The 27549-nt window shown below is 40.3% G+C and overlaps 2 protein-coding genes across 3 annotated transcripts; both read right to left on the bottom strand.

Moving 5' to 3' along the window:
* Positions 1–370: 370 nt before the first annotated feature.
* Positions 371–8996, bottom strand: mocs1 (molybdenum cofactor synthesis 1). Of its 2 annotated transcripts, none has more exons than XM_011614248.2 (11): positions 8717–8996; positions 7814–7925; positions 7075–7242; positions 5905–6069; positions 5560–5621; positions 5029–5140; positions 4682–4794; positions 4450–4560; positions 3766–3886; positions 2863–2910; positions 371–2691 (listed from the first exon to the last, which is right to left on the bottom strand). In XM_011614248.2, the coding sequence occupies exons 1-11, from the start codon at positions 8906–8908 to the stop codon at positions 1733–1735; spliced, it is 2163 nt and encodes a 720-aa protein (XP_011612550.2). In that variant the 5' UTR covers positions 8909–8996; the 3' UTR covers positions 371–1732. The 2 variants fall into 2 exon arrangements, with proteins under 2 accessions (XP_011612550.2, XP_011612561.1); XM_011614259.2 differs by having other exon boundaries at positions 2549–2691; positions 2848–2910.
* Positions 8997–22445: 13449 nt separating this feature from the next.
* kcnf1b (potassium voltage-gated channel, subfamily F, member 1b) lies at positions 22446–24358 on the bottom strand. Its single transcript, XM_003962299.2, has one exon. It carries the CDS (start codon positions 24238–24240, stop codon positions 22921–22923), a length of 1320 nt encoding a protein of 439 aa, XP_003962348.2. The 5' UTR covers positions 24241–24358; the 3' UTR covers positions 22446–22920.
* Positions 24359–27549: the final 3191 nt, after the last annotated feature.

Genomic DNA, 27549 nt, shown 5'->3' with positions numbered 1-27549 from the left:
GGAACCCGGCAAAGCTGGCCACTCTTTTTTGATTATTGGAAATAAGAAAATATTTAAGCAAAAGTGAATTACAGTAGATGCTATACAATAACTTCAGTACGCAGAAGTAGATCAAAAAATGGAAAGATGTTCTTGGGGCTTTAAACACTGCACAAATCCTATTATTGGGCCCACATGTCTATTAATTTATGTTCTTTAGGTTCTACACGGTTGCAAAACTTCTAGTTACAAACTGAAATACAGGAGGAACACCGATGGTGCTTCACCGAACATGACATGTTTAGGAAGCTATAAAACCCCTGGAGTCACTCTGTGGTCATTATCACAAAAAGTGCTTCCCTGTGAGGACAAAGACAGTAGGAGAATCCTCTAACTGTTCATCTCAAAGACTTTTTAATATATTTTTTTTGAAATGAGGCAATAAAAGCTGGAATATATGAAAGAAACAAAACTGAAAATAAACCATTAAGGATAGTTTCTGCTGAGCATGTGACTGGAAGAATAATAGTTCATATTGTTTTTTCTGTAATAACGCACTTCCTCGGGCGCATATATTTTCTTTTATGTGCTTCTTTGGTGGCAGCCTGTGTGATTTTCTCATCGCACCATATTCAAACAGAATCCATCACATCACCCTGTACTTTTCCTGGGCTTAACATCATTCGATAAGAAGAAAAAAGCTATTCAAATACAGCGAAGGTAATCACAAGTCCATTTTCTTTTCAGGCAGGATGTAAAAAAGAAAAAAAATGAGTGGCTGAAGCCAAATGAGACATTACAGCATATACATGTGACAAATGTAGTTACTGATCAAATCCAGATGGTGACCAAGATGGCATAAAAAGGACTGGAAAAAAAACAGGAGCATTTAAGACCTAAACAACCTGGAATTAGCATGCACAATAATTTTTAAAAAACAATAAATAAAGCACTACTAACATGCTAACACTGAAGATTGGAATTGGGATCATCTTGATGTGGGACTGTTCAGGACTGGCAAACTCTATGAATGGAAAGAAGGAACGGAAAAGTGTGTGGACAGCATCCTGAAAATGAAACACATGTGGGCATTTCAGCAAGACAATGATTTCCACAACAAAGCCAAGGAAACTATTAATTGTGTGAGAAAGAAAATGAAGTTGCTACAGCTTAGGCAATATAACATCTATAGGAAGAACTTAGGATCAGAGTTCACGGAAGAGGCCTACTCAACCTGGACTGTGTGGAAGAATGGGCTAAAAGTTTCCCTGGGCTATCTATGCCACAGGTTTCTCCATACATGTTACATCTTGAAGCTGTCACTATAAAAAAAAAAGCTAAGCTGCTGTATTTAAATGAGTTGGTTGTCGTGGCTCAACAAGCAGCTGCGTCTCTTTCATTGTAGTGTGCTACGAGTTTATTAATCAACACTGCAATTAATCACATTCAAACATTTTTGTTATTACACAACAGGTTGGTTGGTATCAGCTTCACGTTTCTCAACTTGAGTTGAGCTCTGCTGCAGAACTTGAAGAGACCTTCAACGCTGTGGATGAGCGCCCCCTATAGACAAAAGCAACTATTGCAGCTCGATGATGTTCTGTATGTTTTAGGCCATTGAGGCTCATTCACATTTTGAGGACAAAGAGACAAGGCAATAAAACACACATATTATGCATATTTCACATTTTTCATTCACATTAATCTTACAGCAGCATTTTTGATGATGTTCTATGCTGTTATTACGATGACATTAACCATCCTGGCCTGAAGTCGAAGGTCGAGGATAACGATGAAAATCCCTCTTTCCACCAGTCTTACTGAGGAGCTTCACGTCTGTGATGATGATGTCATGGCTTACTGCCTTGCACATGTCATATACTGTCAGAGCTGCAACAGACGCAGCTGTTAGAGCCTCCATCTCCACACCCGTCTTGGCTGTAGTGTGACACATCGCTGTGATGACAGCCGCGTTCGGCACGTCATCGAGGTCAAAGGTGACAGTGGTTCCGTCTAAGGGCAGCGTGTGACAAAGTGGGATGAGGGCCGAGGTCTGCTTCGAAGCCATGATGCCAGCTAACTGTGCCACGGCTAATGCGTCACCCTTTGCCAGCTGGTTATCCCGAAGCAATTTGAAGGCAACGGGACCCAAAATGACTGTAGCAGATGCCGTTGCTTTGCGCTGCGTAGGATTTTTCCCTCCGACATTTACCATTTTAGCTCTTCCCTGGTCATCTGTGTGTGTTAGCTTGTCATCAGTGGTGTTATATTGGTGAACGTTAATGTCTGTTGTCTGAGAGCTTACAAGCTCTGTCCTGGGATTCTGGCTGTGGTTAAAACGGAGATTATGGTACCTGGTTATGGTATTCATGGGTAGTGGGTAACAAACATGCCTTCCAGGGGTCCCGATAATGTCTCTGTTTAAAGCACACTGACCCCTGCTGTGTGTATAGCTGAGACAGCTTTTATAAGTGTAGGTCTTATTTTTGTGCACAGAAACATTTAAAAAGTTTGCGTGCTCCCTCAAAGAGGTCGCATTGTTAAGATCATCAGCCACATTTGTTTTTTTAATTTTGATATCTGATTTAACAAAAGCACCCCCACTAGCGGAGTTTCTGGAGAAGCCAGAGCTGTCTGTCCGTCCCGAAGCGGTGCTATCTAGAAGGCACCTAAAATCCTCTCTGTTTAAGATTCTCCTGCTGGTCCCAGCAGCTGCAGAAAAAGAAAGGACTGGGTCAAAAACAAAGATGGGGAAAGCAATCCCATTATCTGGAGACTAAATAGACATTGTCTTCTTTTATGTGGCGCTTCAAGCCTCCGGGAAAAATATATTTTACAAGAAAAAGAAAAGCAAGTGTGTGTACGTACAGCTACGTCACCCACCAATGAGGATCATAGGCCTGTTTTTCATCTGTGAGATGTTGACCATGCCTGAGAAAGCAAAGGAGAAGACGTGACATTCAAAATGCTCTATAAATTATATACAAGCACAATTTTTGAAACTCGAACATTATTCAATGTTTAGTCAAAAAGGGTGGCTCAAAATCTTGTGAACTCTTGTGAAGTGAAACGTGTCAAAATAACCATCATATACAGCAGGGCTGCAGCTTTCATGGGCTCAGTAGCTCAGTCTGTTGGGAACTGGGCTGAGGAGCAGAGGATTCTTGGTTGGAACCCCAGCACAGACAAAACATGGAAGGTGTTCTGGCTCCTTTCTCTACTACCAGGACACCTTCCACGTTAGAGTAGTAGAGAAAGGAGCCAGAACACCTTCAGAGCACTGCCGAGCTACCCTTGAGCAGGTACCAAACAAATGCTCATATGGGCCCTGGAATGACTCTAGTTTTTCAAGCAGAGCGTTGACCACATAATCACACCATCTCTGGCGGCTTCCCATCTTCCCATAATGCATCCTGGTGAAGCAGAGCCAGCAGACCTTTGTTTATTGGCCGCTCGTGGCCCATTCTCCACTGACCACGCCAGACTGTTTTAAGACCTGCACTTTTTCAGCCAAATCTAACTTTCCCGAATAACCCAAGCAAGCGTCTCATCACAGAACCCTGGAGAGTTGAGCAGGACATCCTGTAAGCACTGCAGGAAGACTAAAAGAAGAACGCATGTTTGGCTTTAACATACATGTTTGGTCACTAATAATTTGATCATTTGGTCCCTTTTGTGTCTTGAACGGCTGTTACGATAAAAGGAGGCGGATGAGAATCAAATACATTTTAATTTGACACAAAGGAATGAATGAATTACCGGTAGTTGAATGTAAAGAGACCTCACCTGCATGTTGCTTCTTCTTCCTGCCCACAGCGGCACCGATGATTTGCAGCAGCTCTTCATCAGATGCCCCAGAACGCAGCAAATCTCTCAGAGACACCTCAGAGTTCCCAAATAAACACACCTGAGAGGTGAGGAAGGCACAAGCGCTGTAGTTTTGAATACGTGCCGACCCTCACATCTGACGATCAGTTCCATCTATTTTTCCTGCATCTAACACATCAACTTTTAGAACAAAATATTTATTTGTTGTGTAATAGTGCTCAAATGATAATAAACTACCTGATGAAGGTAGTTGTTTGTTTATTTAGGCTGAAATATTGGATTTCTTGCAAATAAAGCCTTGATTATTATCATCTCAGGGAAAAAAAAATCTGTACATCCAAAAGCAGCTGATTATTATCTGCTGTAATATTAGCACTAAACGTGAGATTTCACGTGCTCTTATTCAACACAGACTATGTAAAATATTTGTCTCTGCGTGGTAATATTTTCCTTTCGTAGGCTGCAACATTAAAAAGTCTCATCAGTTTTACCTTATTATGTTTCACTTATATTAAAAACAACCTTTTTGTTTCGGTAGGTAGGGGAATCAAAAAATCTAATGATAAAAAATTCAGACCGTTGATAATTCAAGAGAATTCACAACATTGACAATGGAATGGATAAATCTAATAAGGAATGAACCTTCAGATTTCCATCTGCAGTGATGCGCAGGCGGTTGCAGGAGCCACAGAAATGGTCAGACATGGAGGTGATGAAGCCAACCCGACCCTTGAAGCCCGGAACTTTAAACGTCTGGGAGGGCACAAAGCTAAAAGTTAAAGGTTATTCCTATAAACACACTACGTAGAAGCAGTGAATATATTGTAGATGATGATTTTGCTCCCTACACAAATAGGTGGCTGTACATGCTGACCTTGGCAGTTTCTGTGTGTCCACACTGAAGCTTTTCCAGGTTTGGCCACTGCTGTCTGATGCAGTCCAGCATCTCCTGGTAACTCACCATCTTTTTAAAATTCCACTTGTTCCCTATAAACAAGTGAAGTATCCATGACAGGAAAGAGACAAAAAGAATCCCCGTATAATTACATCATTCACCTAAAATTGAGATTCGTTCTCTAAATACATTCATTGCCACCATTTGTTTGGCAAGTAAAGGTCCTGCTTTTCTTTTACAATTACCCTTTTTCCCAATCTGTGTTTGAAATGGAATAAAAATTGTGACGAGTTAAAAGTTCAGATCTTTCCAACGTCAACACTTACCGTCAAAGGGCATGTATTCGATGAAACGCACCTCCAGAGGCTTCGTCTCTGTCAGCGACACAAAATCCAGCAGTTCGTCCTCGTTGAGGCCTCGCATGATCACACAGTTGACCTACAGGGAATTGACACTCAGGATTCAACCCCTGATTATCCTCTGCAGCTTTGTATCTTTGGCAGGAAACATCAACGTGGTTTTCCAGGAAATATATAACGAATCAGATTTATGTGCTACTGCTTTGTGACTCAACTAAAATAAATGTGTTGCTTATGTGACATTAAGCATTAATGACATGTGATTAATGTGACTAATGTGAGCATGAATGTGAGCATTAATGTGACATTAATGACATTATGTGTCATTAAGCAGTAAGATTTTCAGCAGAACTAACAACAGTATATGACCCCTGACAACACTGGAGAGAGATGGCCTATTTCTACAAGGTGCAATAAAATAGAACATATAGACTTGATAAATGCCAGCATTTCTTTTAAAAAGGTCCACCGGTAATATATATTTCTCAGTTCAAATACCTTCACAGGGTTATAGCCCATTTCAATGGCTTTATCGATGCCCTCCATGACCTTGTGGAACCCTGGAGGAGTGGAAGTTGGTGATGCAGATGAGATAAAATTCTCAAGGAACAGTAACAACAAATGAAGGTGTCCTGCAAATTCTTAATGTTGCAATTTTATGCTGCAACATTTCTGCAATGCTACTCAACCATTAGGTGAATTAAAAGGGTCAAACAAAACAAACATATCTATCAATTCACTTCCAAAAATTAAACTTAAAGTTGCCTAATTCCACAGGCTACGAGGTGAAAGAACCCTCCGTCAAGTGTACAGTCACGCTCATGTGCTGGATTTTATCTTTACCTTTGCGTCTGACGATGAACTCAAATTTGGCTGGAACCAGTGAATCCAGACTTATGTTTATCAGATCAACACCAGCCTCTTTCAACTTAGGCAGGAGTCTGGCCAGGTTGATTCCATTGGTTGTCACTGCAATTGTTTTTAGGCCCTCCACCGTCCTCAGTTTTGCTGTAGAACACATCCGAGAAGAGGAAGTAAGAAAAACTGTTAGTAAAACCCCAATTTCCATCATCAATTCTATATTTACATAGCATCTGTAAAGAGGAAAGAAGAGACACATGAATCCCTGTAAATGCAAATACATTAGTCATGGTTTGGCAGTCTGTAGAGAAATTGTGTCCTGAGGGGGTCAGTGGGGCTGGAGCAGTGTCGTCTTGTATAACGGTGTGTGCCCCTGATCTATTCCTAAGGAGTTTACACCCAAACATGATTCTGTTTTCTGAATGTCTCTCAAATGTTACATCTTGAAGACGAGACTGATGTTTTGCTAAAATCTGCTGAAGTATCTGGATCAACCAAAGGTCTGATTCCTGCACCTTTGAAAGAAATAAAGGGGAAGACATACAGTAGCATTGCTGCAGGATATTAAATCTGGGACACAATAAGTGCGCATTTAATAGATGCACTAGCTGAAGGATTTATGTAGAATTTCAACAAATTTCTGAAATTTATAATGCAATAATTAATGGTTATGTGTTTTTAAATCCTGACTAACCTCTTTCAAATCATTACCGTATTTATTACTTAATACTCCAAATTTTGCACTTCCCATCCAAAATCACAAAAGTATAAAACAATCTTCAAGCTAAGAGGGGAAGGTTTTAGTTAAATACTGTTACTTTACAAAAAGAGTATATACAATCAGTCTGGCACTGGGTCACATGAGGTCACGGTGGTGGTTTGTCACAAGAAACCGTGATAATCCTGATATTTGTTAAGCTTAATCAGGCTCTTTTCCTGATTAGTCACACTCTATTTCCTGGCAAAGATTCTAGATCTAGAATACCACATTCACTTTAACAGCTCTAACTTTATTATATTAAACATATCAAACAGGACAATTTCTGCTGAAGGCTACTAATATTATCCCAGCACAACATGCTTCAGCATCTGAGTGAGGATTGAAGCAGATTGGTCTAATCAGCATTTATCAACCTTTCATTTATTCCTTACAAATGATATCCAGAACATCGGGTCTAATGAGGGGTTCTCCACCAGTGAGACGAATTTTTTCCACCCCCTCGTGGACAAAGAGGCGAGCCAGTTTCAGAACCTCCGAGGTGGACAACAGCTGGCCCCGTGGTGTGAGCTTCACTCCGTCCTCTGGCATACAGTACTGACCTGGAAAAGGGAAAAATATAGAAAATGTGCAATTTACTACTTGTAAATTAGTTGTCAAAAGTTTTTTTCCCCAAGTATTTCCTAAGGACACAGGCTGTCACACGTGATCGTATTACTGCTGACATGGGTGTTAGCAAGGGGGTGGAAGCAAATAAGCATTCACTTTTTTGAACATGTTGACATGTTTTAAGTAAAGAATCCAATACCAAAGCAAAGAAAAAAGAAAAGGATTTCAAAGTCAAGAAAAACATTGTTTGTTCTCGATTTGATCATAAGAAGATTTTGGTAACTGTGCAGTAAGTCTGAGAGAAAGGTCCAAAGATCCATGATAGACAGATCTTCAAACAACCATTTGGAATTCATGACATACAAGTTGAATGTGTAAAACCTCAGTTTGGGGTTACTGTTTTTAAAAAAAACCCACAAAAAACAAACAAACTACTTATTCGTCTAATGGCTGTTCCCTTGAAAATTCAATATTTTTGAAAAAGCATGAAAAAGCATTGTGATGGTGTGCATGGTTGCAGCAGTTGTACTGGACGTTATTGCGCAGCACAGCGAGAACACTCACAGCGCAGGTTGCATTTCTCAGTCAGAGAGATACGGAGGTAGTTGTGTCTCCGGCCAAACTTGTCAGTCAGGAATGCTGAAAATGGCAGTATACCATGCTCTCCAGGTCTCTCCTAGTTTGGAAGGATGGCAGGAAATTATGGAGGTGGGGTGACAGACCATTTCCCAAAGAAAACTAAAATGCTCTTTGTCTTGTTTGTTATTCTGCTCTCTCTCTTTCCCTATATAACAAAAGGTAAACTAAGCACTTACTTGTCCTTTAATGAAACACACAACTATTACCTTTCTGAAACCACCCACTCTTTTTTGAACGTATTGCTTTAGGGTTAATCTTAATCTTTTTTTATTATTATTATTTAACTGGTGTCTAAATTCTACATTGCCATTTGTGTCCATGTATTTTATTTAAAGGACAGTTAAAAAAAGTGTCTTGTACTGTAATCTACTTGGTCTGAGCCAAGATTAAAATCTTAAACTCATGTAACATAAACTTAATGAGCGTGATTTGCACTAAAATGCGTGAAGTCAACATTTGACAGGGTCGCACGTGTCCGCTGGCGCATGACCTTTGGAAACAAAGTTTAACGAGTGATGTTTCACAATGAATTCCTTAACATCTATCGACTAACAATTCATTTTATACAGAAAACAGAAACTCTTCTTATATGAAACCTGCTTAAGTCCCAACAACACCAGCCAGATTTATCTTAGATAAATTGGTGTTTTCGGTTTACTCGTCTAAAATAATCATCAACACTCCTGGATTAATATTTTACCAGAATGGGAAACGGGCGCCGAACGTAATACTTAACATCTTGTCATCTTGTAATCTTGTCAAATAAGCACAATATGTACCCGGGCACTTTTAAAAACTTTCCTTAAATGCACTGTTTGAATTCTGTACCTTTACTGGGCGACTTTTCAGAGATGAGGACAAGTTTGAAGCAGATGAAGTCGAGTCTTCAAGTTCATTATTATGCTGCGTTGCACCGGAGTACCGTCTCTTTATGTTCCTGTCCAAACACTGAAAGGCCTTTCTTAGGTTGCTCCAAAACACCCGCTTATCACAGAGGCGCATTGCAGCGTGAGGAGACATTAGTAGGTTTAATGACAGCTTCTAAATCTCCCATAAATGTTTACAGAGAGTCCCTGCGCTACAGTTCGAGCCGGAAATACGTCATCAGAGTGGGAGGACAGTGTCAGGGGCGGGGCCAGCAGACGGTCCGGGTAATTATTTTATCAGCTAAAATGTGTAAGTTTGACACTAAATAAATTAGCAATAAAGACTAAACTAGTAATAAGAATATTAATGTTATTAAAACCTTTCTGGAAATCCTTCGTTTGCGGCGTGTGATGATCACGTGACCAGAAGAGCCTTTAGCGTTTCTATTCTTTACCAGCAGATGGCAGTGCAAATCTGGGCATTATTTTCTTTTAGAATTCAATAAATTCATGATTTTATTACGTGCTGCTCAAGTTTCAATAATTTTGTCTCCCTTTAATCATTTAGATGTTCTAATACATAAGCAATATTGTGTTTTTTACGCAACACAATTTTTGTCCTCTATTTAATAATTGTAAAATCCAGTGAGACAACTTACCCGATGTGGGGCAACATGTCACTGGTTCACATTGTCTATTTGATTGTTTATAATTGTACTGACATAAGACATGAAAATGACAAATAGAAAATATACACCAGAAATTTGGTCTTTGATTTGGAACAATTACGTTGGTTTTTAAAAAAAAATTATTTATTCCAAGAAATCAATAAGAGTGTAAAATGCATGTCAACAAGGCCCTGTCCCCCTACTACAGTATACTCTGGAAAAGTAGATAACATGAGCTCACTTATACGTTTTACATTTATTTTAGGAAAAAATATTCTCATCAATGGGGATACTGTGAGAAAGCATGGTCTTTAATCCAAAACAAACCTTTTTGAGACTTATAAGCAATGTGATGTTCTTATGGAAGTAAATCCATATTTTGATGAATCTTTGCACCTCAATTTGTTTGCATCAAAATATGACTTTGAATTTTAAAACCCATCACAATTCTAGCACAGATTATTTTCCCTCATTGTAGCAAAATTTTGAGCATCAATTGCAATGACATCCAGCCAATCAAGTTAGGCCCCATGGGCATGTGACACTACCACATTAGCGATCAAATATTTACCAAGAGATGGGTCAAAATCAGTGCGATCTTGGGGATGTTGAGACCCCATTAAAGATCAAACTGGTTCTGACTGCACCTCGTGACAGGCTAAATATCCTTCCTGTCGAGTCCCCTGTGTTGCTACTGTTGTGGTGTCACATTAACAGTAGGGTGTAACTTGACTGTCTGGATGTTGAATGAATTGCTTCTCCATGGTTACACAGATCTTTGCGAATGACTTCTTTTCAGCCAAATTTTGGCCTGTAAATTTCTTCAGATGTAGATTTTTTTTTACACTGATTCCTAATTTTTTACATGTCAAATTTTTCCAGTGCTGAACGTTTTGGAACATCAAGGCCAAAAAAAGTCTATGCTAGAATGTGATGGTTTTTCGAATTTGGTGTCGATAAAAACAGTTAATTAAAAAACAAAACAAAAAAAACTATGCGTCATGACATGTTTCCAATGATTCTTTAGGTTGAATATTTCATTCATGATTTCAGTCATAATCTGGGCCACCTTTCAGGTTAACCCTCAACAGCGACACAGTTATGCAGTTTACACATTCTTTATGACTTACTGTGTTTTGTCATTAACTTTCTGTTTGCTATGCATTTTATTGCTTTTCTATTGTCTTCCATCTCTGACTAATATGAATGGACCAGAAAGTTTGTGGATAATGTTGGTGTTGCTAGAGAGACAAAGATGGCAGATGATGGAGAAACTCCTCAACCATGATGCCAAACCACAAAAATAAAAATGAATGAAAGCAACAAGCTCTGTCTCAAGGATGAGAGGTAAACTGTACTTTGTCTCCACTTGATGGACATTTTCGGTTTGGCTAATTTTGCAATTTCTCTAGCCATATACTTGTTGCATAAACTGACAGTATCAGTCAGCAGGAGTGACACATATATCCATATTATACTATTGTGTGATAATTTAAGTGATGGAAAAAGTCAGATTTATTTAAGTACCATAGATCTGACACCTCAGTCAAAAACTTTTTGTTGGCCTTTGCCGATTCATCTATGTGACCCAAAATTGAATTTTCTGGCAAATATGGAATTAAAATTAACATTTTAACATGGACAATTCAGATAAACACAATGATAGAGCATTAGAAAAGCACATATTAATGACCAGAAAGTTATATAACAAAGAAACTGTCATGGCCTGTGTTGGTGCCTTTTGTTTGTGTTTTGTGTTCCTGGTTCTCTCACTAGGGGGTGTGGTGGATTCACCTGGGTACCTTTCTCAGGTGACCAGCTCACCTGCAGCTGGTTACCAATCAACAATCTTCAGAAGCCGCTGCCTCTGATCACCAGCATCTGGTTGTTTTGTTGGCTTTGTTGTAAATGTGGGTCAATGGTATCTTCTTGTGTTCTGTAAAGTAACTTTCCCCGTTCTTCTCACGTCTCCTCCTAGGTCACCACGCGCCCCTCATTCAGAGGAACGATCTGCACCTTTTCACTACCTGATTTAATTAAAATCTTGTGTTCACGCCATCAGTTCTTGTTTGTCTGCCAACGGGTCCTGCCTAAATCGCGACCTAACAGAAATTATTGTTCTATGTGGGCATCTTATTGGTCTAAGACTTATACACTAAATTGTTATTAATGCATCTCTACAGAGCGCATGCGCAGAGCTCCAACTTCCAGTAATGTACATTGTTGAGAATTGTCTTTATCTTGTTATGTGTTTCACCATATGTTTCTGTCTTCTCTTAGAAGTTAGGCAAGGTAGACTCATTAGCAAATGAAATAAAGAACAGAGACATTTGCAGGATTGTTGTTTGTTCTACTGTTATCTTAGGAGCCAGTCAGGCAGGAGCCAGTCAGGCAGGGGGTGTCAAACACTCATTGTAAACAGGATATCAGGGGGGTTGATGATGATCACATTTGCATGAAGAATGGGATCTGGCCACCTGGGAAAGCAATGGAAAAGAAGGACTGTATCAACACCAAAGGCGGCTGGAAGAAGAGGACGAGGTCATCCCAGCAGAGGAACTGGATTGGATTGCATGGACATTGTGAATTTGCATGTGTGTGACTATAAAGGACTGGGCCAAGGGATAGTTAGGTTGTCAGACTTCATGCCCTGACAATTGACTCTGTTGTTGCTAGGGTTATGAACTGGCCCGGAGCTCTGTAATATTTGTATCTGGAATTGATTCTATTGTTAAATACATTTTGAAATTGGTACTTTACTTCTCGAAGTCTTCATTCAACGAACACGCGGATCGGCAGCTACATACAGGAGGTATTGCGATCCAACAACATTTATGTTCAACAAACAATTTTGATTGTATAAGAGGCTATATAAATAAAGATTGATTTGATTTGAATGAGCAGGGCAGTCTGCAGGTCTGTTCACCCTTTCAAATCCTTTGAAAATTGCCATTATTATAGTGCCATGACACTGCAATTAAACAAAAGTATTTAAAGCCAGATCTGACTGTTAAAGAGATTCCTCAAATTAGAGGTTCAGTGTCCATGTTTGACAGCTTGTTCTTTGTAGGAGTGAGTTTCTAAAGAAGTCAAAAGCTTACATTTGCATAGTGCTAAAGCTAAGGAAGGGGAGGAAAAAGAATCCATTAGAGTGATTTTTAAAAGCAGTAGACATTTTAAAGAAATGAAACTCTTTTGAAGCTTCTGTAACTGCAATGGTAGCCTGAGAATGATGAAAAAATAAGTAAAGCAGTTTTAGATAATGAGTAAATCTGCATATCTGAGTAAACTGGTACAGTTTTACACATTGTTTGTGTGCACAGGGAACTTCAAATCAAATCAAATCAATCTTTATTTTTATAGCGTCTTTTACAATCAAAATTGTTTCAAGGCACTTTCCAGAATCCCAGGGCCTGACCCCAGACAAGCAACAGTGGCAAGGAAAAACTCCCCTTTAACAGGAAGAAACCTTGAGCAGGACCAGGCTCATGTACGGGGACCCTCCTGCTGATGGCCGGCTGTGGAGAGAGAGGAGAGGAGAGGAGAGGAGAGGAGAGGAGAGGAGAGAATAGATAGACATCATGGAAGTACATTAATTACAATAAACCTGTAGTTTTTTAAGGCTGTGGTGAACAATTCCCAATATTCATCTTCTGTGCATCAGAATGTTTTTGTTTGACTATCTAGATACTTTAAATTTAAATAGTTTCAGCAGTCCAGTGTTATTGTGACGTGACGTCGGGAAAGGGAACTCTGCAAAAACCTATAAATAGCTAGCTGGTCAGTAGCCAACTAGTCTTTTATTTTGTTTTGTCTCTTTTCTTCTTTATCTCTTCAGGTCAAACTATCTGATGTCATCCATTTGAAGTTATACAAGTTATAAAACAGAGGTTTTTCTTAAGGTATTAAAGTGAATAATTCAGCATCTGACATGAATATATCTGTCTTAAAGCAGCAGAATAAGAAAGGTGACTTTTTTTAAGTCGTTTTTTAAATGCAGATTAGATTATTCCAGATTGGAAGGAGTCCTAATATAATATAATATAATACTCACTCACTTTCTACCGCTTGTTCCTCCACTGAGGGTCGCGGAGGGACTGGAGCCTATCCCACCACAATGGGCGGAGGCAGGGTACACCCTGGACTGGATGCCAGTCAATCGCAGGGCTAACACATATAGACAAACAACCATTCTCTCTTACACTCACACCTACGGGCAATTTAGAGTTTCCAATTAGCCTAATCCCCAATCATGCATGTCTTTGGACTGTGGGAGGAAGCCAGAGTACCCGGAGAGAACCCACGCAGGCACAGGGAGAACATGCAAACTCCACACAGAAAGTCCCCTCAATCTCAACCGGGAATCGAACCCGGGGCCTTCTTGCTGTGAGGCAACAGTGCTAACCACCACACCACCGTGCCGCCCATAATATAATGTAATATAATATAATATAATATAATATAATATAATATAATATAATATAATATAATATAATATAATATATATAATGTAGGACCATGCATGCTAGCACCATTGAGAGGTGCATTCACTTTCTAGATCCTTGATTAACTACTGTGAGGTCAGAAAACAGCTTTGGTTCAATATCTTCTATTGAATACTGTACATACCAGAATATTGGAGTCATTGGGCAGGACCTTTGCAGATACAGACACCCCCACACTTTAGATAGTTACTTTTGTTCAGCCTTGTGCTGTGCAGATCTTAGTTGTATTGGTGTGTGCGTCTGTAGCACAGTTTCTAATTTTTGGGTTAGCAGATAACAGTCGTGCCCTTGATTCGGGACAATGTCGAGTTACAAAATTCATTTCCAGGATTAAGAGCTTTTTAACTAATGCCAGGATTGACATGGCTTTCTTCCCACCAGGGAGCAACACTAAACCAATTAAAATCCCAGGAGCTGTCACCCGGTGTGAAGTCAGAACAAAAAAGTGTCCTTTGTTCACGTGCTCCACCGGAGGGACATGGACTCTCAGCACATCTTTGAAGCTAATCTTTAAACCCTTATCGCTTTTCTGCCAGGGAGACTGTGGGCTATGAGCCAAAAAATTAAAAAAACCTAAATGACAGCAGCAAAATAGTATTCAGCATCACATGATGAAGAGGATTATGATGGCTTTGGACTGAAGAGTGCCATACCAAGACACCTTATGATGATGATGATGATGATGATGATGATGATTATTATTATTATTATTATTATTATTATTATTATTATTATTAAACCCCTGATTCAATAAGAAGTCTCATAGTTAAGGTCGTGTGACTTATGAGCCGTAATATTCCCACAAATTTTACTTTTATGAGTGAAATAGGTTATGTAATGAATCTCAATTATAATTTCAATCTCTCATTATGTGACCAGGCCAAAGCTGTTTGAATGATCAATTTAATGAAGCAAAAATAAAACCTAATGTCATTTCCCAGTTAATACAGCTATTGTAAGCAGTGACTTGCTGAAAGTCTGTTAGGTTGAAGCGAGAGCGGAATATCGAAATGTCCGCTACCATTCTTTGGAATAATTCTTAGCCAAAATTACCAAGAAATTTGAAGACAGATTTTTGATTGAGATCAATTAAATCTTAATTTGATCACAGGACAAGAACTGACCTGTCAGATGGAAGTCAGTGAAGTGATATTTTCATTTTTAATTCAGACCTTTAAAACAGCAGGAAAAGGTTGTGAAATATAATGAAGTGCCATTTTGATAACATTTAGCTTGAACTTTAAATTTAATAAAATGACGCTGACAGCATGCAAGCTATATTTCGCTGCCTAAATATGGAAAGATGAACAGAAAATGCATTTGTCATGTAGAAGCTCACCAGGATGCTGTCAATGTGCATCTTATGCGCTTAGAACTTCAGCAGCTTATGTCTTTTCTGTCCTTGGCTTCTTTTTTTCAAGGAGCTAATATTAACTCCTGAAGAGGTGAAGCACTCTCCTGTTATCAGAGATTAATGAAAAGGTTGTCAGCATATGAATAATTAAGGTTTGTCCTCTCCGTTCATTGCTGAACATACAGATACCAAGTCATCCTAAAAATTATTCTCTATCCAGATTCGAACTGTAATGCTTTATTATCAGTCATCTTTGTTGGAAAATGAGGACATGGATTTGTTTATTTTAGAAAGGTAAGTGATGTCTCCAATCTAATTTAGGTTTATATTTATGTATAATACAAAGATTTATTATTTTCTTCTACAAGCATAACTAAGGATTTATGGGGCTCAATCTTAAAACATTTAAACCATCATCTGTGGTACATCAAGGTTCTAATAGTACAGATTTATAGATAAGTTGGTAAATGTTTGGTTAACTCAGGTGACCCGACTCCTGACTATTTTCCCTCCGTACTTTGGCTAAGAATGCTGCAGTTTCTGAAATGTAATAAACTAATACCCATTTCACCCATGAGCATATGAGGATATCAGTTATTACCTATTGCAGGGGTTGGCAACCCTTATATAGGGCTTATAATAAAGGCAACACATGCTGTAAGTGTCTATATTTGCTGTATTAGCCTACTTTCCAAATCCATAATGAGCATTGATGATTAAATGTTTATTTTCCCTGCAGCTCATCCTGGAGAGAATGATGCACCACGTGGCTACACGATGGTGCTTTGAGCTTAATTTCCATTCTAATGAGATGTTGAAATTAAATATTTATTATGCACATTTGTACAGCATTGGAAAACTTTAAGAATGTTTGTCACGTGTTTCCTCCTACAGAATTTATATTAAAAGAATTTCCATTTTCATATTTTTGAAAAAGCTCCAGGGTCGGAGTGTTTTGGTGTCTTCCCTGCTCGTTTGAGGTCTCCATGCCGTCCTGCTGGACTTGTGAATGCGCAGAACCTGATTCCCGTGTTGGCTCTGCACTGGAGCTCTCTGTGCGCCCCGGAAGACCAGACGAGTGCTTCCCTGCAGTCCAGGAGGACTGCCGTTTTGAGTTTGGTTAAATAAAGACTAGTTTTTAGACCTTTTATCACTGCGTTCCTGCCTGCTTTCGGGTCCTGTCAAACCCATCCTTAACAATATCATCATAGTGAATGGATCTGGAAAGTTTCCATTGTCTCTTTCTGATCCCATTTCGATATAGATTCTGAAGCTAATATTTTCCACAAAAGTACCAATTTCATTATTAGGATTAAATGCCTTATTCAAATGCAGATTTAGCAAATTCCTTTTACATTTAGTTTCAATAATTATATAAGTAAATAATTACTTGCCACTGACTCCAGATGACTGGCCAGGCAGCAGCACACACAATGGCTTTACAGAGAACAAATAAACTGCGCTTCTCCCATGAACAGATTGCAAAACCAAACATGTCTTTAAGTTCAAGTCAACCTCTGACTCACCAACCAGAGTAAACCCCCGACATTTGTGGCCTTTGTGTGAAAACAGGCATTCTTAAAAAAGAGCCAGGAGTCTCCTGTTTGGGCATTTGAAAATGCTTCTTGTGCTCTTAAAACTGGATGGAGTGACCAGCTGTGAGCGAAGAGGGGTCGAGCAGAAGTGCAAAGCAATCAATGCGCGGACGAGGTTGACGGCTTACTCCACAATTCACCAGAGAAAAAGCTGGCCGAAAGGTCAGCATCCTGCTGCTTTTATAGATTCATTCTAAAAGTCAATATCAGAGCTGGCAGAAGGATTTTAGTGTTTAAGGTGAGGAAACTAAAGCGTTCCATGTCCCACTGATGAAAGCGCAAAAAGTACAGGGGATGAATAAAACTAGTTCAAATCACTGAAGAAGGCATCCGAAAAATAGTTTTCCAAAGTGTTTATGGGGCTTAAATGACTTTGTAAAAAATGACTGTAAAAATGTGGGACAATGTTTCGGCCTTTTATTGGGACGTGGACATGAGCACAGAAACATTCTCAATCATGGCATCACACTGTAAACACTATAAACCTGTGAAATGCAAACAAACTTTCATTTGTAAAGATGGCTTGTTGATAAAAAATATTAAATGTAGCCCATATATATCTTCAATTTCATGTAATATCCGCACTAGACTGGTTTAGATCATATTTATCTGATAGATACCAGTTTGCTCATGTCCATGGTGTTCCCTCCTCATACAGTAGGGTTAGCCATGGAGTTCCTCAAGGTTCTGTACTTGGACCAATCCTTTTCACCTTGTACATGCTTCCCTAAGAGAACATTATTCGGCAGCATGTTATTGTTATGATGATGACACTCAGCTTTATTTATCCATGAAACCAGAGGAGAGAGAGAAGCTAGTGAAGCTCCAGACCTGTCTTAAAGACATAAAGTCTTGGATGTCTTTGATTTTCCTTCTCCTTGACTCTGAAAAACTGAGGTCATGGTGTTTGGTCCTGAACCTCTCAGGGATAGATTAGATCATATGATCACTCTAGATGGTATCTCATTAACATCTAGTCTCTCTGTGAGGAATCGTGGAGTAACTTTTTATCAAAATCTCTCCTTCAACTCACACATTAAAACAGTTTCTAGAAGTGCCTTTTTTCACCTGAGGAACATCACAAAGATCAGGAAGCTGCTGACGCGGCATGATGCTGAAAAGTTAATTCATGCTTTTGTTACTTCCAGGCTGGACTATTGTAATTCTTTATTATCAGGGTGTCCAAACAACTCTTTAAGAAGCCTCCAGTTGATCCAAAATGCTGCTGCCAGAGTTCTGACAGGTATTGACAAAAGAGATCACATAACTCCTGTAATGGCGTCGCTTCATTGGCTGCCCGTTAAATTTAGAATAATTTTTAAAACCCTTCTTTTGACCTACAAGGTCCTCAGAGGCCTAGCTCCATCCTACCTGGAGGAGCTAGTGACACCTTATATCCCAATAGACCGCTCCGCTCTCAGAATGCTGGTCTACTTGTGGTTCCCAGAGTCTCCAGGAGTAGAATGGGGGGCCGGGCATTTAGCTACCAGGCCCCGCTGCTATGGAACCAGCTCCCTGTCCAGGTACAGGAGGCTGACTCCATCGCTACTTTTAAAATTAGGCTTAAAACCTACCTGAAAAAGCTTATTGTCACTAATTATGTAGTTGCAGTTACTATCCTAGCCATAATTCTCATATTTAGATAATTCGTCTTATTATTAGGTTAATATCTCAGTTATGCTGCTATAGGCCAAGGCTGCCGGGCTCCAGAAACTGCCTCTCCTCTCCTCTCCTCTCCTCTCCTCTCCTCTCCTCTCCTCTCCTCTCCTCTCCTCTCCTCTCCTCTCCTCCCCTCTCCTCTCCTCTCCTCTCCTCTCCTCTCCTCCTCTCCTCTCCTCTCCTCTCCTCTCCTCTCCTCTCTCTCAACCCAGCCCCCCCCATCAGCAGGAGGGTCCTCCCACATGAGCCTGGTCCTTCTCAAGGTTTCTTCCTGTTAAAGGGGAGTTTTTCCTTGCCACTGTTGCTTGTCTGGGGTCAGGCCCTGGGATTCTGGAAAGCGCCTAGAAACAATTTTGATTGTAACAGGCGCTATATAAGATTGATTTGATTTGATGTAAATAATAATAATATGGATTTGGAAGCTTTCCTGACACAGCTTCCTTGAGCGGCCACTGAAAGCCAACATGACCCCATGATGCACGTTTGTCATAGAAGAGCTTGTGTTAAGCCCACTGGGATGTTCGCAGCCATCAGTATTTGAGGGCGTGTGAATGCAGACTTGTGTAAAGTGCATTGAGCGGTCAAGGGTGAAGTGATAAATGCAGTCATAATTGCATCTTTCATCTCATAATAGGACAGCCGCTGTCTATACTCACTAACTTACAGCAATCTACTTTTATTTAGCATCCATAACGCCCATGTTTCCTTTTCCATGGTTATGTTGCCTTATCTTGTTGCAGCAGATGACAAATTCAAAAGATAGCACAGCAGGTAACAGGATATTTTACAAAACATTTCTAATGACAGACTGTTACCGTAGTAGATATGATGGAAGAAAAGAGATATGATATGATATGATATGATATGATATGATATGATATGATATGATATGATATGATGAGAAGAAAATATTAAAATATCTGAATAAAAACAGTGCAATTATATATTCAAAGTCTCTGAAAAGGTAAGACTGTAACATGCGCGGTGAGTATATATTTAATGCTCTCTCTACTGTAAGGTGACATATTCATGCATGTAATTCTGTAATTCTCTCTCTCTTTGTCTCTCTCTCTCTCTCTAGACGAGAGGAAAGAGTTCAGACTCCATTAAATAATCCACCCAAATACAAACCTCAGGTTCTATCATCTATCTTTTTACATAAAACCATTAAAATGTCAAGTATTGCAAGTCTTTTCCATCTTATTCATTTAGCTGAGCACCTCAAAATATCTCTATTGATTTTCTATTGTTTTTCCGGACATACATACGTTGCAGAAGAATAAAAAAAAACCTTTGTGTGTCGTTCTGTTAAAATCTTTCACACGGAACCAATGAGTGTTCAGAATGTTGGGAGTCCAGTCTAAAAGCATGAAGCTTCATTGAGGCAGAATAATGACAGCAAGACTGTTATTTAAAGACTGGAACCATGACAACAGCAGACCATTGCTGGTGAGGTAAATTTGTGCTTTTTTTGAGAGAGAGAGAGAGAACAGCAGCAGGAGGGATCAGTTGCTAGGTTTCAATATGTAACATCATCATCCAGAACTTCCCATAGATACTCAGTTTGATTGAAATGTGGGGAATTTGCAGGCCAAATAGACACCTCTGACTTGTTATTGTGCTCTTCAAACCTCTCCTGAACCCTTTTTGCTTAGTGACAGGGCCTGTTATCCTGCTGAACGAGGCCTCGGCCGGCTCGCCTTCTTTCCATAATGTCTCTTGGAGCCGTCTGTTCCCCAGGTAGGCAACACACATGCGCCCAGCAATGTTTTAAAAAAATGCAATTTGCAAATCCTATTCCATTGTTGTGTAGTCAAGTTATGATGTTCACAGGAAAAAACATTGCAAAATGTCTGTGTACCGGGCAGCATAATCACAGACACCCTGACCAGTTTGTGTTACAGTAACTCATCTTTAGAATCGCACCACTCGGGCCAGCTTTTGGACCAGAAATCAATCAGAGGTCCTTGGCCGTCCATGACCCTGTGACCAGCTCACCACTATTCCATTCTTCTAGGACACCTTTTGAGGATACTGGACACTGGAGACAGAGATGCTCTGAGCCAGCCCTCTAGCTATCATAATTAGGCCCAAATTCACTCAAATCCTTCCATTTACCTATTCTTCTGCTGAGCTCATGTGACAAAAACAATGATGATAAAACTGATTCTTCAAGCCCCAATGAGCCCAACTTACAGGCAAAGTTTCACAAAAAACACCTATTTGTGGTCCATAACTCCATATATGTTCTACATGACAGTGACTTTCGTGACTTTAGTAATAAACTTCTTTTTAAAGGTGCAGATGAGTAATTACAACCCAAAGAACTGGCAAAAGAGAAGGGAGACATCACAATTTAGGGCACTGGTAATAACATGTAGGGAGTGTGGCAGGAGGAAACACAAAGGGAGACACAAAGACAGGGAAGACATCTCATTAAAACTAGGACGTGACAGGATGTGACAGCACACGACAAACTCAGATTAACACCATGCGTGACATCACAAATGTCAAACATATTGGTCTGTGATGCCTCGCATGAAACGGACTTTTGCACATTCTTCCTTTGAAACTTGTAACTTGTATTATGAAAAGGTGGAGAAATTTTTCAATTGAGTTTGGCGTACCTGTGTTTCCATTAGTGAGGACAGCATTAGAGCTGTGTGTGTGTGTGTGTGTGTGTGTGTGTGTGTGTGTGTGTGTGGACCTATTGCCATGCTAATAGCATTTATTGATATTCGCATGGTTCTGGTGCAGGTTTCCTGGGATCCAGAGTTACTTTCTATTGTGAGCTGCATCAATGATGTTGATGCCTAATTATCGACCCACCAGTTCACCCACCTACCACTCTACTACTGACCAATGGGAGCTAATTAAAAGTGACTAACGATACGTATTTAAAAAAAATCCTTCAGTCCAAAGCTCCTTTAAACCTGCATGTGCATCCACTGAGGGCCCATAAGATTTGTGGGAGACTTCCCCTGTGGCCTCATCAAAGCCCATTGTATAGAGCCAGGTATTGACAAGGAGGTTCTTGTGTCTTTCATTTGTTTGTTTGCAGGTTTCTAAAGGTCAAGTGGTGCAGAAGAGATGCAGGAACAAATTAAGTTGTCAATGTTTATAGCCGCACATGTTGAATGATAAAAAAAAAGAAATCAGCTTGTCATTTTTATCTATTATTTGTCTGTGTGTGTGTGTGTGTGTGTGTGTGTGTGTGTGTGTGTGTGTGTGTGTGGCTGTGCCATACAGTCACTCTGAGTCATCCACTGGTTACTGATTCATAACATGCGCTTCGCAGGTACTGCCTTTTGGTGAAGACAGTTTATTTTCTGTCATATTGACATTTTCTAACCTGTAATTCTGTTTGTGTTTAAGTTCTGCAACTCCTAAAGCTAAATGCATGCTGACTATAGATATATATATGTACCATCCAACAGCCGTCAGATCACACAGCCTGAGCCTGATCATCATCTCAGGTGGAGGATGAGGACGGATAAGTGAGGAGACAGTGACACATCAGGTGGGGTAGTGGTGCGGGAGAGAGGGTGGGAGCTGTTGTTGAATATTCGCTGTGGGGGCGTGTGTATCACACTGCTTTGTAGTGTTCCCCCACCGAGGATGGTAGCTTCACACAGACTTGGGTTGTGCCACACACAATGCTGAATCACACAAACAATGCACACTTGCACGACAGAGATGATGGCTGATCAGTTTATTTTTAATTTTTGCGCAAGATGGCTCCAGAAAAAGCAGCAGTGACCAAACACAGACGAACTAAAGTTCAAAAACAAGTTATGACTGTCAACACACTGGCCTTTCTTTAACAACACACTCATTAATCCTTTGCACACCCTTTCAAAACTCATCCTTTTTAGCTTTGGGTGACTTCATTTTCTCCTCTTTTTTTTAAAGATTGATTCTGCGTAACATCTGAAATGGAAAATCAAAACGTCCATTTCAAAAACCATTAGATTCAGCTTCCTTCCCTTTCTTTTTTGTTTGTTTTTTTCTTTAATTTATTTATTTGTATTATTGCAAACGAGTAATGACTATTTCGTTGGTTACAGGTCAGCCTTTACTGATGACAGTATTTTTTCATGCACAGCTTTAAGATAACAGATATTACATCAACATTAATTAACACTATAAATTGCCTAACATAGTGTTGCATATTCGGTCTATCTACAGACGTCATATGTGAGCATTACATAAAGAATGGAAACCTTGTCACAACGAACTGCCAAAATCTACTTTTATATGTGTTTTTAATCCTATTTTTTTAGTCAGTGAAAACTTCACTTAATGATTTTTTTTGTTTGCTTCTTTCATTTGTCCTTGATAATAAAAATGACCGCCTGCAACTTTTTTCCACTTCAAAAATCCTGTTAATGCCTGCTTTTCCTGCGAGCCTCCCTGCCAGACTTCAGCTCCATCAGCTCCACTTCGTGCTTCGCCGCGGTCTCCAGGACTTTCTGCTTATTGTAGAAGATCACGAAGTTGTTTATGATGGGATGGATGGGCAACGCGATGGCGATCACTCCGCACAGAAAGCTGACAGCCGCGTTGCATTTACCCAGCGTGGTTTTGGGGTAGATGTCCCCGTATCCTACTGTGGTCATGGTGATAATTGCCCACCAGAAGGACTGAGGGATGCTCTTGAAAAGGGTCTCCGGGTGGCTTTGCTCCATAGTGTATGCCAGCGCCGAGAACACAAAAATACCCACGCCCATGTACATGAGCAGCAGCCCGAGCTCTTTGAGGCTCCTCTTCAGCGCGTAGGTCAGGGTCTGCAGCCCCGAGGAGTGGCGCGCCAGCTTGAAAATGCGTGCGATGCGCATGATTCGTAGCGCCTGGATAGCCTGTTGGACATTCACCAACTCCATCATAGACGTGGTCCCAAGATAAGTTAGGGAAAGGACCACGTAAAAAGGCATGATGGCCATGAAGTCGATAATGTTCATTATAGAGAGTGCAAAGTGTAGCTTGTTAGGAGAAGAGGCGAGGCGCAGTAGGTACTCGGCTGTGAACCACAGCATGCAGGCAGTCTCGATCGCCTCCAGGTCGGGATGCTCCACCAGCTTTCCCTCTGCGTCCACGACCTGGAGCTCCGGTATGGTTCCTATACACATCACCACCGCAGAGACAAGGATGGAGATAAAGGAGGTGATGGCTATAACGCGCGCCAGGGAGGAAGAATCGGGTTTTTCCATCAATTTCCACACGAACCTCTGGCACCGCTGAGAGCGCGTAACGCACCGTTCCACCTCCAGATCTTCCAAAATGACTTTCACTTTGTCTGCAATGTCACTCAGCTCGCGCTCTTTGTCACTTAGGCTACTTTTGCAGCACTCGTCTAACACATTTTGGTCTATTTTCCAGAACTCCATCTCTTGAATGAAGCAGATAGGGCAGAGACCGCGTTTTATATGAATTTCATCAAAGTAGTAAACGCCGATAATGCACTTGAAGGCATCTGGATCTCGATCGAAATAAAACTCCCTTCTGACCGGGTCGAAGTCATCGCAGAGCAACGAGATGGCTTCATAATTTTGAGTTGAACAGTTCAACAATTCAGCCAATCTGCTATTGGGATAGCGGTTCAAAAGATCCTCGAGCAGTGTTATCCGGACTCCTCCAATGTTCACAACAATCTCCCCATCGGAGGACAAAGCCTTTCTGTAATTCGGTTTCGGCATCGTCCACATTTTCACAAAATAAAAGCGGAAACAAATATTTTAGCTACAATTTAACATTAAAGGCCATCAACCCGAAGATAATGTCCACTATGTCAGCGCGTAATTGCATCTCGTCTGTTTGATGAACCAAACTGGAACAACAGCCGAGGGTCCAGGCTAACTCTCTCTCTCTCTCTCTCTCTCTCTCTCTCTCTCTCTCTCTCTCTCTCTCTCTCTCTCTCTCTCTCTCTCTCTCTCTCTCTCTCTCCACCCTCTCTCTCTTCTTCCTTCTCCCCTACCCCCCTCCCTCCCTGTCTCCCCCTTCTCTCTTTTCCTTATTCACACCCACATTAAACTGTCCCTTTGCAAGTATGGCGTTTTGATACATCATATCATTTCGGCTGAGATTTCTACACAGATTTAACGCCCAAACTTCAAATTATAGATGATGACAAGTTTAAAATACTTGAATTTATTTGTTTGTTTAGGTGTTTAAAGTGTCATTTGTGTCTGAACCACATCTCCATGCACACACAGGCACTTCAGAAATGTAATCATTATAGTTTATAATCAGAATCAGTTTTACTGGCCAACGCATTTGCAGAGGATTCAAGGACGCTGGCTGACCACCTGTTTCTGGAGGCAGGCTCATCACCATGACAAACAAGATGATATTGGTGCAGTTGTTAATGCAGAGGTGGAGGAGCACACGGGCAGGATGGGATCCTCCCCAGGCCCAGCCTGACCTGCTTTGTCCAGTCAGGTGGAAGGTGCTGATCCACTGGTGGATGGAGCTGAAATTTAGATGGTGGAGATGCTGACGGCTGTGGTGCTGAATGTTGAAGCCCACAAGGAGGATCTATGCATGCTGCTGGGTGTGGTGCACTCCCAGTCCCAGTCCCAGTCCCAGTCCCAGTCCCAGTCTCAGTCCCAGTCCCAGTCCCAGGCTGACTGCATCTTTAATGGACCTGTTTGCTATGTGTTTAACCTGCAGAAGGTCCAGCAGAGGTCCCCTGATGTCTTTTAGATAGCTCAACACCCATCTCTCCAAGGATTTCATGACTACAGATATCAGGGCAAAGGTTCATTAGTCATTTCCTCCACTGATAGAAGGCGTGCGACTGGTGGGACTGGTTTGTCCCTAATTTTTTTTTAATAAGCAAATGTCATTTAGTAATTTAAAATTGGCTGTGCAAAAAATAAAAAATACTAGTTTCCAAAAGTCATTCTCAGTTTTTATTAAGCATTAGCATTTAGACCTTAAGAGGCCATTGCACAGGCTTCATCCCATAAAGAATAGGGTTTTGAAGTGATTGACGAGCTTTCTTATCGAGTCCATATTGGAAAATTGGTATAGAAACTGAGAATGAGGTGTTTATAACCACAATAAAGCATGTTTTCATTTTTTAAATGGAAAAACACTTGGCCAGGCTACATTCCTGAGTCTTTCAGATTCACTATGTTCTTAGTGATTGGCCTTCTTTAAGGTTTCGAAGTCTGCAACCCTGCTGGGTTTCATTTGACTGTAGTGGGCAGGTTCCCACCAGGTCTCCAAAGATTTCATGGAACTTGATTAAACTGACAAATAGGCGAACTATTTAACGCAATTCATAAAAAATGTCTTTCAACTGTATTTCAGCTGTTACCATCACTGAGAGGATGGACACCATGTTTGAGACACTGCCAACATCATAAGAACCAACACAGCCCAATAACAGGTGCTGCTAAAGTAGCCTGTTTGTTACCATCCACTGTTTTGCACCTCATATTTTGTCATTTCAGTCTGTGAACAATTTACAGTTTACAGTTATGGTAGAAGTGACTCATCTGGACTCTTCGCTCATATAAGTGAGGCTCAGGAGTGTTTTGAGGTATGTTTTTGAATTATTAAACTCTCATGTGGTTTGTGTTGACAGTGTGTTTGTGTGGTTGTAGAGTGTAAATTGGGAACTTGTTCTAAATAATGTTATATATGTCATATTTCCCTATTTGCCAGATGTGGCTCCACCATGAGGATGCACAAACTCAACCTGCAGGATGAGCTGTAACTAGACAGGTATTTGTAGTAAATGTCACCATTTAAAATGATAATTTGTATTAATCAGTGCTTCAGATAGGGGCAGAGGAGAGGAGGGTGGTGTGGTCAGCAGAAAGATTGTAGGGGTCACGTCATCTATGGAAGAGTTAGCGCAAAAATGCAGAAGCAGCATTTTTCTGCAAAATGACTTTGCAGATATAATTAGAATTTATATGTCATCAAGAAATCATGGTTTTAGAGTCAAGAGGGGAAGCAGGGTGAAAGTCGTTCCTTTGCTTTTATAATTATGTTTCATAAATCAATTGAGTTAATCAAACATTTAATAAATGTCATTTTTTCTGTAATATGACTGCAATGTGTACTTATCAAACATTACAGAATTAGGTAATTTAAAATACATGAAAAATGAAATTTCTCTGAAGTCTGAGCTCCACCTGACATCTTTGCTGTTGTGTTAAGTTACAGGTTCAGGAAAAATAGATGCTGTGTTGTGTTGGTTGCACTAAGGATAATATAGTGTTAGTATCAAAAGTTCATCTATGAATTACACACATTCTAATTTAGAAAACTAAATCCTATTTGGGTATAACAATGAGACTTCATGAACCAATTGTGCTTATTCATTGAATTGAGTGTTGTTCAAATGGACGACTTGTTCTCAAATAATCTTGTGGTCTGTCTTCATGGTGCTCATACACATAATGTGAAAATGTTGTAGCAACTCTACAGCTGTATCCAGGGATTAAACCTGGACAGCTTGAAGCCCAGGAGTTGATGAAAAGTTGATGAAGTTGATGAAGAAATGGAAGTGGACAGCATGCACAGCATGCCCGAAAAGAGGGGGCTATGATGCTGTAGGTCATCTTAGTGTAGCAGCAAAGATTTGATGAATCTACAGTTGCACGGATGCAAAAGGAAGAGAAGCAAGAACTGAAAAATGGGATTTCCATTCTGATGCTTAAGAACTGAGAGAGAAAACAACTGTTGGTGGGTTGGATGTATCTGATGTATGTCTTATGTTGACTCGGCACTCAAACAATCAATCAATCTTTATTTATACATATAGCATCTGTTACAATCAAAATTGTCTCTAGGCTTTCCAGAATCCCGGGGCCTGACCCTCAACAAGCAACAGTGGCAGGAAAAACTCCCCTTTAACAGGAAGAAACCTTGAGCAGGACCAGGCTCATGTAGGGGGACCCCCCTGCTGATGGTCGGCTGGGTAGAGAGAGAGAAGGGGGAGGACAGGCAGAGGAGAGAATAGGCAGAGATCATAGAGATACATTAATAGTACAAGCTGC

Source organism: Takifugu rubripes, chromosome 2 (genome assembly GCF_901000725.2).
Source record: "Takifugu rubripes chromosome 2, fTakRub1.2, whole genome shotgun sequence".
Lineage (NCBI taxonomy): Eukaryota > Metazoa > Chordata > Actinopteri > Tetraodontiformes > Tetraodontidae > Takifugu > Takifugu rubripes.
Note: the sequence above shows the minus strand (reverse complement) of the source record. Positions and strands in the feature narration are given on the sequence as shown.